The 16,691-nt window shown below is 41.6% G+C and overlaps 1 protein-coding gene across 2 annotated transcripts in view; it reads right to left on the bottom strand.

The window, feature by feature from the left end:
* Positions 1-3,177: 3,177 nt before the first annotated feature.
* Positions 3,178-16,691, bottom strand: part of TFCP2 (transcription factor CP2) — an 82,593-nt gene continuing 69,079 nt past the window's right edge. Inside the window, exons 14-15 of one of the 2 annotated variants that reach the window (XM_073576740.1) lie at positions 8,240-8,291; positions 3,178-4,588 (exon numbers count right to left, since the gene is read on the bottom strand). In XM_073576740.1, the coding sequence (XP_073432841.1) occupies positions 4,557-4,588; positions 8,240-8,291 (84 nt within the window). In that variant the 3' untranslated portion in view covers positions 3,178-4,556. Of the gene's footprint in view, positions 4,592-8,239; positions 8,292-16,691 lie in introns of both variants that reach the window. The other variant, XM_073576739.1, reaches the window with a different exon arrangement.

Here is a 16,691-nt window from a genome sequence, read left to right as displayed (position 1 = left end):
CACTAGGGTAGTGGCCGCTGTCCTCTGTACCCGCTTTCTGTAGAAGACGGCATTAACCTCTTGCGATCGCCGTCTTCCTCTCAGCCCTGTCCCGAGAGAGGGGTGAGGAGGGGGATTTTGGCAAGGACCAGCCACCTGTCCGCATCCCATAGCACCCGGAGGTGATATGGGACAAAGTCCTGCCAGAGCACTGAGAGTTGCGATGTGGGATCACCACACTGCTCGCTCAGCCGCCTGATATGGGAAAGCAGAGTGAAATTTTCACCCTGTTTCCCGACTTGAATCTGCAAAATAAAAGACAAGAGAATTAAAAAGTTCACACTAGAAAACCTAAGGAAAGAAAAGGTTAATTGCGGATCTGGGAAGATCCCGGTCCGCCTCCTACAGACACTAAGCACAAACTGAGGTGCCTAGTGCCTGTCGGAGGGTGTATACTGCCGGGGAGGAGCCAATGTTCTTGTTTTGCATAGTGTCAGCCTCCTAGCAGCAGCAGCATACACCCATGGTATTCTGTGTCCCCCAATAAGGCGATAAATACATTTTTTTTTTTATTTTCATGCCCGGGCATTATAAACTTCTGTGAAGCCCTTGGGTGTTCAAAGTGCTCACCACACATCTAGATAAGTTCCTTAAGGGGTCTAGTTTCCAAAACGGGGTCATTTGTGGGGGGTTTCCACTGTTTAGGTACATTAGGGGGCTCTCCAAAGGCAACATGACACCCGCATTCCATGACAGTCTGCATTCCAAAACGTCACTACTTCCCTTCCGAGCCCCGACGTTTGCCCATACAGTAGTTTTCTCCCACATATGCGGTATCAGCGTACTCAGGACAAATTGGACAACAACTTTTGGGGTCCAATTTCTCCTGGTACCCTTGGGAAAATAAAAAGATTGGTGACTAAAAGATCATGTTTGTGGAAAAAATACAATTTTTTTTATTTTCACGCCCGGGCATTATAAACTTCTGTGAAGCACTGGAGGGGTCAAAGTGCTCACCACACATCTAGATAAGTTCCTTGGGGGGGTCTAGTTTCCAAAATGGTGTCATTTGTGGGGGGTTTCCACTGTTTAGGTACATCAGGGGTTTTCCAATCGTGACATGGTGTCCGATCTCAATTCCAGCCAAAAACGTCAAATGGCGCTGCTTCCCTTCCGAGCTCTGTCATGCGCCCAAATAGTGGTTTACCCCCACATGTTGGGTATCAGCGTACTCAGGACAAACTGCACAGTAACTTTTAGGGTCCTGTTACCCTTGGAAAATAAAAATTGGGGGTGAAAAGATCATTTTTGTGGAAAAAATATGATTCTTTTAATGTACCGCTGTACGTTATAAACTTCTGTGAAGCCCTTGTGGGTTCAAAGTTCTCACCAGATATCTAGATAAGTTCCTTGGGTGGTCTAGTTTCCAAAATGGGGTCACTTGTGGGGGGTTTCCACTGTTTAGGTACATCAGGGGCTCTCCAAACGTGACATGGCATCCGATCTTAATTCCAGCCAATTTTGCATTGGAAAAGTCAAACGGCACTCCTTCCCTTCTGAGCTCAGCCATGCGCCGAAACAGTGGTTCCCCCCCACATATCAGGTATCAGCGTACTCAGGACAAATTGCACAATAAATTTTGCAGTCCAATTTCTCCTGTTACTCTTGGTAAAATAAAAAAAAATGAACCTGAAGTTTTTTTTGTGTGAAAAAAGTTAAATGTTCATTTTTTTAAAATATTCAAAAAATTCCTGTGACGCACCTAAAGGGTTAATAAACTTCTTGAATGTGGTTTTGAGCACCTTGAGGGGTGCAGTTTTTAGAATGGTGTCACTTTTGGGTATTTTCTATCATATAGACCCCTCAAAGTTGCTTCAAATGTGATGTGGTCCGTAAAAATAAAATGGTGTTGCAAAAATGAGAAATCGCTGGTCAATTTTTAACCCTTATAACTTCCTAACAAAAAAAATTTTGGTTCCAAAATTGTGCTTATGTAAACATGTGGGAAATGTTACTTAAGTTTTTTGTGTGCCATATCTCTGTGATTTAAGGGCATAAAAATTCAAAGTTGGAAAATTGTGAAATTTTCAAAATTTTCGCCAAATTTCCGTTTTTTCCACAAATAAACGCAAGTTATATGAATGAAATTTTACCACTAACATGAAGTACAATATATCACGAGAAAACAATGTCAGAATCACCGGGATCCATGGAAGCGTTCCAGAGTTATTACCTCAAAGGGACAGTGGTCAGAATTGTAAAAATTGGCCCGGTCATGAACGTGCAAACCACCCTTGGGGCTTAAGGGGTTAAAATTATTAGGTCAGATTTGAGGTCATCTATGAAGGAGGATATGATGGAGGCAATTCTATTTCTTAGAACAAATTCCTAGACTGCATAAATGTTATTTAGCATATTTTTGTTGAAAACTGTTTTTTGCCACTTACATAGTGATATACACACACACATATATATAAATAATCGATATTACAGAATGTATTACATATTTACAATTTATTACAGTTTTTTGTGTTCTAAAGTTGTATTCCAATAAATATATATTATGTTCTATCTAAATATCTTGATTATTGGATCATAGAAATGATTAAATGTCTGATGTTCACATTGTACTACAATAAGTTTTTCACTTAAATATAAGCAATATATGTGGGAGTTGGAGTCAGGGAAATTGAGGAGTCGGAGTCGTAGGTTTGGCTTACCGACTCCACAGCCCTGGTTTTATCATCCAAATTGGGCAACCATCCCAGAAGAGATCATCGCCCCCGGCCACGAGTCTGCAGCAACTGATATCAGGTGCTGTGCCTGCACCCAACCTACTCAGGTGAGCACCTTCCTTTTACTTTCCTTGTACCTAAAAGGGCATCTGAAAATCTTGTGTGCTTTTGTTCCCCTACTTTTCATAAATATGACAACTTCGTAACCTATTTTTTTTTTAAACATGTGTTACTAATTGTTTACTTACTACAGTGTATCTACATTTTTTTAAAATTTATTTTTTAATTCTAGATTGTTTATGGCCACAGTGTGAATGTGCACTCACACATTCACCTACACTGACCGGTGAGCTGGCCCTTGTTTTTGGTTATGTTTATAGCATGGAATACATGTGCCATGTAGTCTCAAACACAGACAGCCAATCCTAAACCTATAAATTTAAATAATCATTGCTACCAAGGCTAAAATAAGCATCCATTTATTATGAACTTCAATAGACAGTATTGGTTTCCTTCTTACTCCTACTCACATGTGATAAACCTTTAATACACTCTTAAAGCCACAGTTACACCACATTTCCGTGCTTGTGACATGTTGAGTAAGTCGTTAAATGACCCCCACAAAATATACAAAGCGGCTCGAACATTTGTTTGAAATACAGGAACACATTTCTCTACACCCTCATTCACACCTATTGTGTTCTACACTGAAATCATGAGAAATAAAGGACACCTTTTGTCAGAGAAGGATGTGGGGATTGTTGAAATGCCAGCAGGTGTTTTTATTAGAGGTATTCACCATCCCACAAGACTTGCAGAGCGCCACAGATGCCTCCAGAAAGAGGAGCAAATCTTATGGAAATTATGTGCAACAATGACAGACAACAAGAAAATAAGTTTACAAAAATAAGGCTGAAATTTAAAAAAAAAAAAAGTACAAAGACCAGAGATCCAATAGTATGATATCAGAATGAACAGTGTTTAGAGAAGGGGCTGACAAGGTGATATAATGACTATACAATGGATTGGTCACTGACCGTGTGCCAAAGTCTCATCAATCCCGACAAGCCGCAGCATGCAGGAATCGGAGGGGTAAAGGGTGAAGACAACTAGTAGGACTGATCATGAAGATCAGATTAATTTTAATGCTTAAATACGTGATCAGTATCCAGAAGTGTACCTGATAAACATCTCCATCGGTGGCAGCCCATAAAAACAAACAAAGAAAAAAAAAAAGTATAAAAGACAAGTAGAAATCTGAGGGCTTGAAAACAAGAACAGCTGGGGAAGATGGCTGGTGTTACAAAAAGCATCATACAAAAAGACACATGCTACATAAAAAAATACTAACCCCCTGAACCATCTACATAAGACAGTATAGTTTGATGGGGTAACCAATAACATACACAAATATGCTTCAAGAATAGTGTATCCACATCTTCCAGCAGCCGGCAAGACAAGCTTAAAATGCTTTTTGTATTCTTAAGTATAAAATGATGGCAGCCAATGCAGTGGGGTGGCCAGTGCATACACCATCCAAGTTCACGTCAAGTAGAACGGCTCGTTCTTGTGCAGAGGAAACCCGCTCCATGAGAAATGTAAGCAGTGCTAAGCTCTTTGACTCATTGAATAGACGCGATTTGCGTCTGCACAAGCAGGAGCAGCGTGACCGTCTGAATATGGAAGAAGCGAGGGTCAGGTGGTCTGCCAGTAACGTGGCGACTCGCTGAAGATGCATTTGTCTCCAGTGCATTCAAGTCTTGTGAGCCCACGGGAGAGCGCTGAGAGACTGGTTCTTGGTCTTCAGTGATGACGGGATAAGGTGGATCTTGTCGCAGAACCTTATTTTAAAATGATGTGGTAGGTATCGGTCTCTGCTGTAACAAAAGAAAAAAGTCAGAAACTCGATGCAGTAGTGGCCATGATCATATTGATGACTTTTACAGTGTTACTGAAATCATTTCCATAATGTTTAAGGGGTCCAGGACTACATCAATTTCCTACCCAGCATTTCTGACCGTGCCTGCAAGGTAAAGGGCTATTCCAATGGTGTATCTACAAGATATTCAGCGCTGCACTAGTGATGGATGCGAGACCCACATCTGTCAGACATGTATGGCATTTTCAGTGAACATGCTACAATAGTACCAAATGGGTCAATCCTATTAAAATGTGAATTTACAGCTGTCATAGAAATGACGACAGAGTACAAGGTGGCCATACAGATTAAGTGGGTTCGTAGTTGGACATTTAAGGAACAGTCTAGTGAATGAACGTTTCACCGACACAGCCACAATCGCATTACAGCAACTTAAACTAGTCAAAGTTCAATGACACTGGGCACTTATCAGCGATCGGCCCCCCTGCCGGTATTGCTGATCGCTGCAGGAAAGGCCAGGACTTTTTTTGGTCGCTGGTCTCCCGCTGGCCACCACGCATCGCTACGTGTGACAGGCGGGAGACCAGCGATCTGCTGGTAACTAATGTACACATCAGGTATCCAAGGGACGCGCATCATCTGCTGCCCTCTGGTTTTTATGTGTGTTTGTCAGATGTTTTTATCACATACAGAAATATTCTGTCAATATAACCTTTTGTTACTCATAATATGATTGCAATTATGAGTTAATGCAGCAAGTCAATATTTGCAGTGTTGACCCTTCTTCAGGACCTCAGCAAATCTCCCTGGCATGCTCTCAATCAACTTCTGGATCAAATCCTGATAAGTAGTCCATTCTTGCAAAATCAAATGCTTTTATTTTGTCTGAATTTGAAGGTTTTTGATTGTCCACCGGTCTCTTGATGATTAACGACAAGTACTCAATGGGATTAAGATCTGGGGAGTTTCCAGGCCATGGTCCCAAAATCTCTATGTTTTGTTCCCTGAGCCATTTAGTTATCACCTTTGCTTTATGGCAAGGTGCTCCATCATGTTGAAAAAGGCATTGTTGATCGCCAAACTGCACTTGGACGGTTGGGAGAAGTTGCTCTTGGAGGACATTCTGGTACCATTCTTTATTCATGGCTGTGTTTTTAGGCAAGACTGAGAGAGAGCCCATTCCCTTGGCTGAGAAGCCACCCCACACATGAATGGTTTCAGGATGCTTGACAGTTGGCATGAGACAAGACTGGTGGTAGCGCTCACCTGGTCTCCGAATAAGCCGTTTTCCAGATGTCCCAAACAATTGAAAAGGGGATTCATCAGAGAAAATGACTTTACCCCAGTCCTCAGCAGTCCACTCCCTGTACCTCTTGCAGAATATCAGTGGCTTCTTTGCTGCCCTCCTTGAGACCAAGCCTTGCTCCAAGAGTCTCCGCCTCACAGTGCGTGCAGATGCACTCACACCTGCCTGCTGCCATTCCTGAGCAAGCTCTGCACTGCTGGTAGCCCGATCCCGCAGCTGAAACACTTTTAAGAGACGGTCCTGGCGCTTGCTGGTCTTTCTTGGGCGCCCTGGAGCCTTTTTGGCAACAAGGGAACCTCTCTCGAAGTTCTTGATGATGCGATAGATTGTTGACAGAGGTGCAATCTATCTAGCTGCGATACTCTTCCCTGTTAGGCCATTTTTGTGCAGTGCAATGATGACTGCACGTGTTTCTTTAGAGATAACCATGGTTAACAGAAGAGAAACAATGATGCCAAGCACCAGCCTCCTTTTAAAGTGTCCAGTGGTGTCATTCTTACTTAATCATGACAGATTGATCTCCAGGCCTGTCCTCATCAACACCCACACCTGTGTTAATGGAGCAATCACTGAAACGATGTTAGCTGGTCCTTTTAAGGCAGGGCTGCAATGATGTTGAAATGTGTTTTGGGAGATAAAGTTCATTTTCTAGGCAAATATTGACTTTGCAAGTAATTGCTGTTAATCTGATCACTCTTTATAACATTCTGGAGTATATGCAAATTGCCATTAGAAAAAATGAAGCAGTAGACTTTGTAAAAATTAATATTTGTGTCATTCTCTAAACTTTTGGCCATGACTGTACAGTGGTCCAGGAAACAGAGGCTCACTGCATGACATTTCCAGGGCCAGACCATTAACCAACCATCTAAAGTTTATTGCCACCTTTATCCTTTTTGTAACTAGTGAGGGGGAAGGAGCGACTTGGGTGATGTTTTTATTCTAAACTGGGAGATCCAAAAATAAGAAATACTGCTCTATAGCAATGTGATTTTTTTGTTCGATAATGTGCTTTTAGCTCTACCCCAATTCATAATTTGCAGGATATAATGGCGCTATATAAGCAATGCATAATAATTGGAAAATATTTTAAATGTCACAATTCTTGTAGCTTGTGAGCCCTCGCGGGCAGGGTCCTCTCTCCTCCTGTACCAGTCAGTGGCTTCTACTGTTTAAGATTACTGTACCCGTTTTTAGTATGTATACCCCTCGTCACAAGTGAAAGCGCCAGGGAATAAACGGCTCTTTAATAGTAGAAAATATTTTGCTAAAAATTGTACTCCAGTGGAGTGCAAAATCTGTAATTTTATTTTTCTGCAGTTGGAGACCACTATGCGACATTCTAAAGGATAATGTGACTTTTTACTTTAAAAAATTACGCAAAGAGGTGAAAATGACTTGAGTGCGCCATTACAAAGAACTTGGTGCAAAAAAACAGTAACAAATCACAAGAAAGAAAAAAGCAAAAGACGTAAAGATGAATTGAAGGCCTAAGTAATATGCAACGTGTAATTAGGGAAAGCAATTGGTTTATAGGAACATTCTTGGAATCAAGGGAGCAAATTAATCAACCTTAGTAGCCATGAAGGGGTACCCGACCTGCCGAGTGTGATTCTGTAACCTTCCACGTCAACCCTTTCTGTCCAAACACAAGATCTTGCACCTTTAATTTAAGCCATTATGCCTCACAGTTAGCATGTCACTTACTGATCGGTAACATTAATACAGCCGTTACCGATACAAGTTATAAGGGCCATTCACATAGCTCTGTTAAAGGGAGTACAACCTCTTTACATGTACTATACAGCTCTGTCTCAGCTATTCAAGTCAATAGGATTGAGAAAATGAATGTGTCTGTGTACAATTTTTTTTTTTTTATTAAGATGACCATATAAATAGTGACATACTAAAGGCAGGAAAAGCTAAACTAAACTGGTAAATTGTGATTGTGAATATCTTGCAGGCAATATCCTAAGATACAGCACTAGAAAAATAAGTACTGCCATTCCAAAAATGACCACTAGAAGTCTATTACAGCAATGCTATTACACCTGAACCCTTATTACAGAGTTGATATTAGCCCCTGCCACTACTTCAACAACCATTTTTTTTTGGAATGCTGTATTTCTGTGTGTGTAAACTGCAGTAGTTTATGGCCAGTCCGCTTTATAGTCACGTGTTCATATCTGATCAACGCTGGAATTCATGCCGATACTGGCAAAAGGTAAAAAGGTGCCTTCTAAGAACTACAATACGAAGAGTTGTGTAAACGGCAGGAAATGCATAGCTCATTCCTAATCAAGTGCTCGGCTACGGCAGTCACACAGGTCGCTGCCCTACCTTTCATCGTGTCCAACACAAAGAATGACTCGTCCGGAAAATTTTGAATCATCTAGTAAAAAAGTAAAAGTAATGTTAAAGACAGAAACGTGAGTACCTCCTCATAGGAAGGCACCGATTGTACACGTAAAGTAGCAATTACAATTATCCAGCCCCCCCCCCCCCACATTGCAAATTAGGTTAAGGCACAAACTTTCTGCTGTTTGCAACAAATGAAAGAAACAAGAACAACTGAATTACTTCACCACAACTAATAAGTGGCTTCTCCAAATTCAGCACGACATTACCGACTACTGCAACGCCGAATTATTCAACCCCCTGAATAGAATCCCCCCATAACAGCACATGTTGGTCTGAGGTAAAACGGTTTAATAATTTAGGGATTCCTAAGGGCAAGTTCACACTGGGCTTCATTATGGTAATTTTCAGCTGTGTTTTACCGTAACAGCAAAGCTTATGATATTTCAGAAATCTCATGCACACACATTGTTTTTTTTGTCATCAAGATTTTGTGCTTTGCAGCGGTTTTTTTTTGACAGCGCATATCACTTCTTTCAGCATTTGTCACCCATTGACTTGAATGGATGGTGAAAAAACGCTGCAAATACGCAGACTGACTTTTCTTGCAGCGTGTGTGTTGCAGAAAAGTCAAGACTACTGCTCCCATCATCCGACACCTGCTGCCACTAATAACAGTGAGAACAGCAGCGGATGATGGAAGTATTCATTAGCCGCTCCTGTGCTGTAATAATAATCATCTTTATTTTTATATAGCGCTAACATATTCCGCAGCGCTCTACAGTTTTTGCACACATTACCATCACAGTCCACGATGGGGCTCAATCTAAAATCCCTATCGGTATGTTTTTAGAATGTGGGAGGAAACCCACGCAAACACAGGGAGAACATACAAACTCCTTGCAGATGTTGTCCTTGGTGGGATTTAAACCCAGGACCCCAGTGCTGCAAGGCTGCAGTGCTATCCACTGAATCACCGTGCTGTAAATAATTAAAAAAAAAAAAAACCCCTATGTAGGTTCCCCCCTATTTTGATAACCAGCCAGGGCAAAACTCACAGCTGGAGGCTGCAACCCTCAGCTTCAGCAAGGCTAGTTAGCAAGAATAGACGGGTCCCCAAGCAGTATTTTTATTTAAATAATTTTTTTAAAAAACGGCGTGGGGTCCCTCCCATTTTTGACAACCAGCCTTGCTAAAGCAGACAGCTGGGGGCTGGTATTCTCAGGCTGGTAAGGGGCCATGGATATTGCCCCCCCCAGCCGCCCAGAAAAGGTACATATATTAGATGTGCCAATTTTGGCGCTTTGCCTGGCTCTTCCCACTTGCCCTGTAGCGGTGGCAAGTGGGGTTCATATTTGTGGGGTTGATGTCACCTTTGTATTGTCCGATGACATCAAGCCCAGAGGTTAGCAATGGAGAGGCGTCAATAAGACACCCCCATTACTAACCCCATAGTCGCATTGTAAGAAAACACCCACACCAAGAATGAAGTTCTTTAATTGAAAGAATGACACAGATTCCTTTAATAATCTCAATTAAACCACTTACAACCTCGCCTTATTCCAACGAAGCCCTCGTTCTCCTGTGATCAACCAAAAATAAACAATATACTTCACCTCTCCGTCGTTCAGTCCCACGCCGTAATCCATGTCTGGGGGATAATTACTTTTCAATCTGGACGGTGCCAAGATGCGACCATCCCAGCTGAGAACCACTGGTGAATGAGCTGCTGCGAGCGCAGCCTCTGTGACTAGCGGTGACTTCACTGAGGCTTTGTTCCAGCCGGGATGAAATGCGGTGACCTCGATGAGATCCTTGCTAGAACCGTGAGAAAGTCGCACGGTGCAGAAGCAATTTTACCAGGAGAATGTCAATATTCATTCACAAAAATAAATTTAAAAACCTTTGCTTAGATGACGCCAAAATCCAAATACTGCAAGAGGTAACCAAACTTAAACCTCCCAGACATTTCCACTTCACTAGCAATCCTTAAACTTTTCAGAAACACAAAAGACAATGGAAAAATAATAGCCAAAATCAAATATTTAACCCCCAAAAAACGATATTCCAGACTTTGTAAAAAAATGGGAATTAGAGCATAACACAAAATTCCACACAGAGGAAATACACACAATGTTTAACCCCTTAACTACCAAGGGTGGTTTGCACGTTAACTACCGGGCCAATTTTTACAATTCTGACCACTGTCCCTTTATGAGGTAATAACTCTGAAACGCTTCTATGGATCCCGGTGATTCTGACATTGTTTTCTCGTGACATATTGTACTTCATGTTAGTGGTAAAATTTCATTCATATAACTTGCGTTTATTTGTGAGAAAAACAGAAATTTGGCGAAAATTTTGAAAATTCCGCAATTTTCCAACTTTGAATTTTTATGCCCTTAAATCACAGAGATATGGCACACAAAAAAGTTAATAAGTAACATTTGCCACATGTTTACTTTACATCAGCACAATTTTGGAACCAAAATTTTTATTTGTTAGTAAGATATAAGGGTTAAAAGTTGACCAGCGATCTCTCATTTTTGCAACACCATTTTATTTTTACGGACCACATCACATTTGAAGCCACTTTGAGGGGTCTATATGATAGAAAATACCCAAAAGTGACACCATTCTAAAAACTGCACCCCTTAAGGTGCTTAAAACCACATTCAATTAGTTTATTAACCCTTCAGGTGCGTCACAGGAATTTTTTGAATATTTAAAAAAAATTAACATTTAACTTTTTTTCACAAAAAAAAATTACTTCAGGTTCATTTTTTTTATTTTACCAAGTGTAACAGGAGAAATTGGACTGCAAAAATGATTGTGCAATTTGTCCTGAGCACGCTGATCCTTGATATGTGGGGGGGAACCACTGTTTCGGCGCATGGCAGAGCTCAGAAGGGAAGGAACGCCGTTTGACTTTTTCAATGCAAAATTGGCTGGAATTCTGATCGGACGCCATGTCGCGTTTGGAGAGCCCCTGATGTACCTAAACAGTGGAAACCCCCCACAAGTGACCCCATTTTTGAAACTAGACCCCCTAAGGAACTTATCTAGATATGTGGTGAGAACTTTGAACCCACAAGGGCTTCACAGAAGTTTATAATGTACAGAGGTACAATTAAAAAAATCATTTTTTCCACAAAATGATCTTTTCACCCCCAATTTTTATTTCCCCAAGGGTAACAGGACCCTAAAAGTTATTGTGCAATTTGTCCTGAGTACGCCGATACCCCATATGTGGGTGTAAATGACTATTTGGGCACGTGGCAGAGCTCGGAAGGCAAGCAGCGCCATTTGACTTTTTTGGCTGGAATTGAGATCGGACACCATGTCGCGTTTGGAAAGCCCCTGATGTACCAAAACAGTGGAAACCCCCCACAAATGACCCCATTTTGGAAACTAGACCCCCCAAGGAACTTATCTAGATGTGTGGTGAGAACTTTGAACCCCCAAGTGCTTCACAGAAGTTTATAACGCCCAGGCGTGAAAATAACAAAAAAAATTTTTTCCACAAAAATGATATTTTTGCCCCAAAATTTTTATTTTCCTAAGGGCAACGGGAGAAATAGGACCCCAAAAGTTGTTTTGCAAATTGTCCTGAGTAGGCTGATACCCCATATGAGGGGTAAAACACTGTTTGGGTACATGGCAGAGCTTGGAAGGGAAGGAGCACCATTTGACTTTTTCAACGCAGAATTGGCTGGAATTGAGATCAGACGCCATGTTGCGTTTGGAGAGCACCTGATGTGTGCAAATAGTGGAAACCCCCAATTCTAACCCTAACGGGAAAATGGAAATAAATACATTTTTTTAATTATATTATTTTTCCCTAACTAAGGGGGTGATTACGGGGGGTTTGATTTACTATTTATGGCGGTTTTTATGTTTGGCAGCTGTCGCACGCTAAAAGACGCTTTTTATTGTAAAAATAGTTTTAGCTCTCAATATGTGGTGATGCAATAATTTTTCCATATTTTGACCCACCGAGTCATGTGAGGTCTTATTTTTTGCGGGACGAGTTGACACTTTTATTTGTATCATGTTCGGGCATGTGACATTTTTTGATCACTTTTTATTTAGTTTTTGGGACGCAGAATGAACAAAAACCAGCGTTTCATGAATTTCTTTTGGGGGGTGCGTTTACGCCGTTCCGGGTGCGGTAAAATTTATAAGGCGGTTTTATTCTTCGGGTCAGTACGGTTACAGCGATACCTCATTTAGGTCGTTTTTTTGTGTTTTGGCGCTTTTATGCAATGAAAACAATTTTATATAAAAAATAATTATTTTTGCATCACTTTATTCTGCGAGCTATAACGTTTTTATTTTTTCGCTGATGATGCTGTATGGCAGCTCGTTTTTTGTGGGACAAGATGACGTTTTCAGCGGTACCATGGATATTTATATGCGTCTTTTTGATCGCACGTTATTGCACTTTTTGTTCGGCGGTATGATAATAAATCATTATTTTTTGCTTCGTTTTTTATTTTTATTTTTTAAGGGGTTCGCTTAAGGGGTTAACTATTGGAACAGTTTTATAGGGCGGGTCGTTACAGACTCGGCGATACCAAATGTGTACTTTTATTGTTTTTTTTTTTATTTCCAAAAAATGAATTTATTGGGGAATATTTTTTTTTTTCTTTTTTATTTATTTAGCGTTTTTTTTTTAAATTATTTTTACACTTTTTTTTTTTTTTTTACTTTATTACAATGTCCCAGGGGGGACATAACTGTCCTGTGACAGATCGCTGATCTGTCACATCACAGATCACTGTGACAGATCAGCGATCTGTCACAGGCACTGCACAGGCTTCCTCATGCCTGCGCTTTGCAGGCACTGAGGAAGCCAGCTTCCTGCAGGCCCCCGGAGGTCCCCGTCGCCATATTGGATCTGGGGACCTGCAGGAAAGGAGCCCTCCGCAGCAGCGCTGCACATTGCGCTGCCTTGGGGGGCTCAGGGAAGCAAGGAGGGAGCCCCCTCCCTGCCGATGCTTCCCTTTAACCCCCGGTACACCGCGATCGTATTTGATCGCGGTGTGCAAGGGGTTAACGTGTCGGCGGCGGTCCGTGACCGCCCCTGACACATTGTGCCGGGTGTCAGCTATGATAATTAGCTGACACTCTGCCGCGATCAGCGGCGCTCACCATGTGGGCGCCGCTGATCGCGATGATGTAATATTCCGTCCATGGTAATTAGGTCCATGGTCACATGGACGGAATATTACGTCAATTGTAGGTAAGGGGTTAAAAATACTCATTGGCTAGCTTCTTTGAAATTTCAAGAACTCAACTATAAAATCATTTCAAGATGGTATAGAACTCCAGACATCCTAAATAGAATGAACAGTTCTATCTCTCCCCTTTGTTGGAGATGCAACAGAGAAAGGGGTACTCCAACACACATTTGGCTAGAATGCATAAAAATCAGTCAGTGCCAGTCGAAGCAATGCTGCCCTCGGAGCATCACTGAGCTACCCCCATGCTCCACTGAATGCATAACTGAGCCACTGCCATGCTTCACTGTAGGCCCGGGTATTCTTCTCAGAGTATGCTTCATTTTTCCTCCTTCAGACATAGCTACAGGTCAAAGGTGGTTGACTTTGGTTTCATTGATTTTCATTGGGGGAAAAAAAAAAAGTCGCAAAAATTCTCTGGCGGCTTTATGGGTACGTTCCCTCGTTCAGGAAATTCTGTGAGTATTTATGCAGCGTCAAACCCGTGGGGAAATACATTGCCAATTTTGCATGTTTTCCCACCTACAAAGATTGGAGGGATCTGTAATTTTTATCTTAGGTATACTTCAACTGTGAGACTCTTAAGAAGAAAAAAAAAAAAGAAATCACATTGTAAGATTTTTAAATAATTTAACTGCTTTTTATTGCATAAAATAAGTATTTGATCACCTACCAACCAGCAAGAATTCTGGCTCTCACAGGCCTGTTAGTTTTTCTTTAAAAAGCCCTCTCACTCTGCACTCACCTGTATAAAAGACACCTGTCCACACAATCAATCACACTACAAAAACTCTACACCATTGCCAAGACCAAAGAGCTCGCCAAGGACACCAGTGACAAAATTGTAGGCCTGCACAAGGCTGGGATGGGCTAGGCAATCAGCTTGGTGAGAAGGCAACAACTGTTGGTGTAATTACACAATGGAAGAAACACAATATGACTCAATCTTCCTCGGTCTGGGGCTCCATGCAAGATCTCACCTCGTAGGGAAGGATGATTCTGAGAAAGGTCAGGAATGAGCACAGGACTACACGGGAGGACCAGGTCAATGACCTGAAGAGAGCTGGGACCACAATCTCAAACATTACCAGTAGTAACACTCTATGCTGTCAAAAATTACAATCATGCAGGGCATGCAAGGTCCCTCTACTCACACCAGCACATGTCCAGGCCCGTTTGAAGTTTGCCAATGACCATCTGGATGATCCAGAGGAGGCATGGGAGAAGGTCATGTGGTCAGATGAAACCAAAATAGAACTTTTTGTTGTCAACTCCACTCGCATTTGAGTAGAGGAAGTAGTATGAGCACAATCCCAAGAACACCATCCCACCCGTGACGCATGGAAACATCATACTTTAGGGGTGCTTTTCTGCCAAGGGGACAAGACAACTGCATCGTATTGAAGAGAGTATGGTTGGGGTCATGTATTGCAAGATTTTGGCCAACAGCATCCTTTCCTCAGTAAGAGTACTGAAGATGGGTCGTGGCTGGGTCTTTTAGCATGACAATAACCCGAAACACAGCCAGGGCTACTAAGGAGTGGCTACGTAAGAAGCATTTCAAGGTCCTGGAATAGCCTAGCCAGTCTCCAGACCTGAACCCAATAGAAAATGTTTGGAGGGAGCCGAAACTCAATGTTGCCCAGCGCCAGCCCCGAAGCCTGAAAGATCTGGAGAAAATCTGTATGGAGGAATGGGCCAAAATCCCTGCTGCAGTGTGTGCAAACTTGGTCAAGAACTACAGGAACCGTGTGACCTCTCTAATTGCAAACAAAGGTTTCTGTACGAAATATTACGTTCTGTTTTTCTATTGTCTAAAATACGTATTTCATGCAATAAAATGCAAATTAGTTATGTAAAAATCATACAATGTGATTTTCTGTTTTTTTTTTTAGATTCTGTCTCACAGTTGATGTGTAACTATGAGAAAAATTACAGACCTGTCCATTCTTCGTGGATGGAAAAAGTTCAAAACTTCACTGCAAAATCGGCAGTGTATCAAATACTTGTTTTCCCCACTGTATCACATTTGAAGGACAAAAATAAAGCAGCTACTATAGTTTACTTGACTTACAATGTATAAAAACTGCTTCTATTAACCCCTTAACGACCGCCGATATGCCTATTAACGGCGGTAGTTGAGTGTACTTAAACCACAGTGCCGTTAATTAATGGCACTGTGGAAAAAGTGTATAGCGCCCCCCCAAAGTCAGAAATTCTCTGGAGTCTCGGCTGCCGGGGGTAGCAAAGACCCCAGAGAACATGATTCGGGTCGGTTTTTACCGACCCCGCTTTTGCGATCGCTGCTATTAACCGTATAACGGCGACCGCAAAAAACCCCAAAAAGCAGCGATTTTGCATTTACTTTCTCTCTCTTCTGATGTGATCGCACATCAGAGGAGAGAGAAATGGGGTCCCTGATTCCCCCCTGGTACCTCCCGGTGGACCTCGGGCCCTCCTGCATCCTCCGGTGGGCGCCACCATCTTCTTCCGGGAAGAAAATGGCTAGACGAATGCGCAGTGCACCCGCCGAAACCGCTGGCCGATTCCATTCATTCATTCAACGTACATTTTGATCACTGTCAAACCCTATCACAGTGATCAAAATAACAAAAATAGTAAATAACCCCCCCCCCCACCTTTATCACCCCCTTAGTTAGGGAAATATAATGAAATAAAGAAAATATATTTATTTTCATTTTTACATTAGGGTTAGAATTGGGGTTGGAATTAGGGTTAGGGGTGTGTGGTTTACCCCCACATATGGGGTATCGGCGTATTCAAAATTTGTGGCTCATTTTTTCTTTTTGGTTCTGACATAAAATGTTTGTAAAAAAAAAGTTAAGTTATTTTTAACCTTCCACATTGCTTCCTGTGAAGCACGTAAAAGGGTTAATAAACTTCTTGAATGTGGTTTTGAGCACCTTGAGGGGTGCAGTTTTTAGAATGGTGTCACTTTTGGGCATTTTCTGTCATATTGACCCCTCAATGTGACTTCAAATGTGATGTGGTCCCTAAAAAAAAAAAATGGTTTAGTAAATTTTGTTGTAAAAATGAGAAATCGCTGGTCAACTTTTAACCCTTATAACTTCCTAAAAAAAGAAAAAAAAAATTTTGGTTACAAAATTGTGCTGATGTAAAGTAGACATGTGGGAAATGTTATTTGTTAAGTATTTTTGTGCCATATATCT

This window comes from Dendrobates tinctorius, unplaced genomic scaffold (genome assembly GCF_039654945.1).
Source record: "Dendrobates tinctorius isolate UK_male_01 unplaced genomic scaffold, ASM3965494v1 ptg000051l, whole genome shotgun sequence".
Lineage (NCBI taxonomy): Eukaryota > Metazoa > Chordata > Amphibia > Anura > Dendrobatidae > Dendrobates > Dendrobates tinctorius.
Note: the sequence above shows the minus strand (reverse complement) of the source record. Positions and strands in the feature narration are given on the sequence as shown.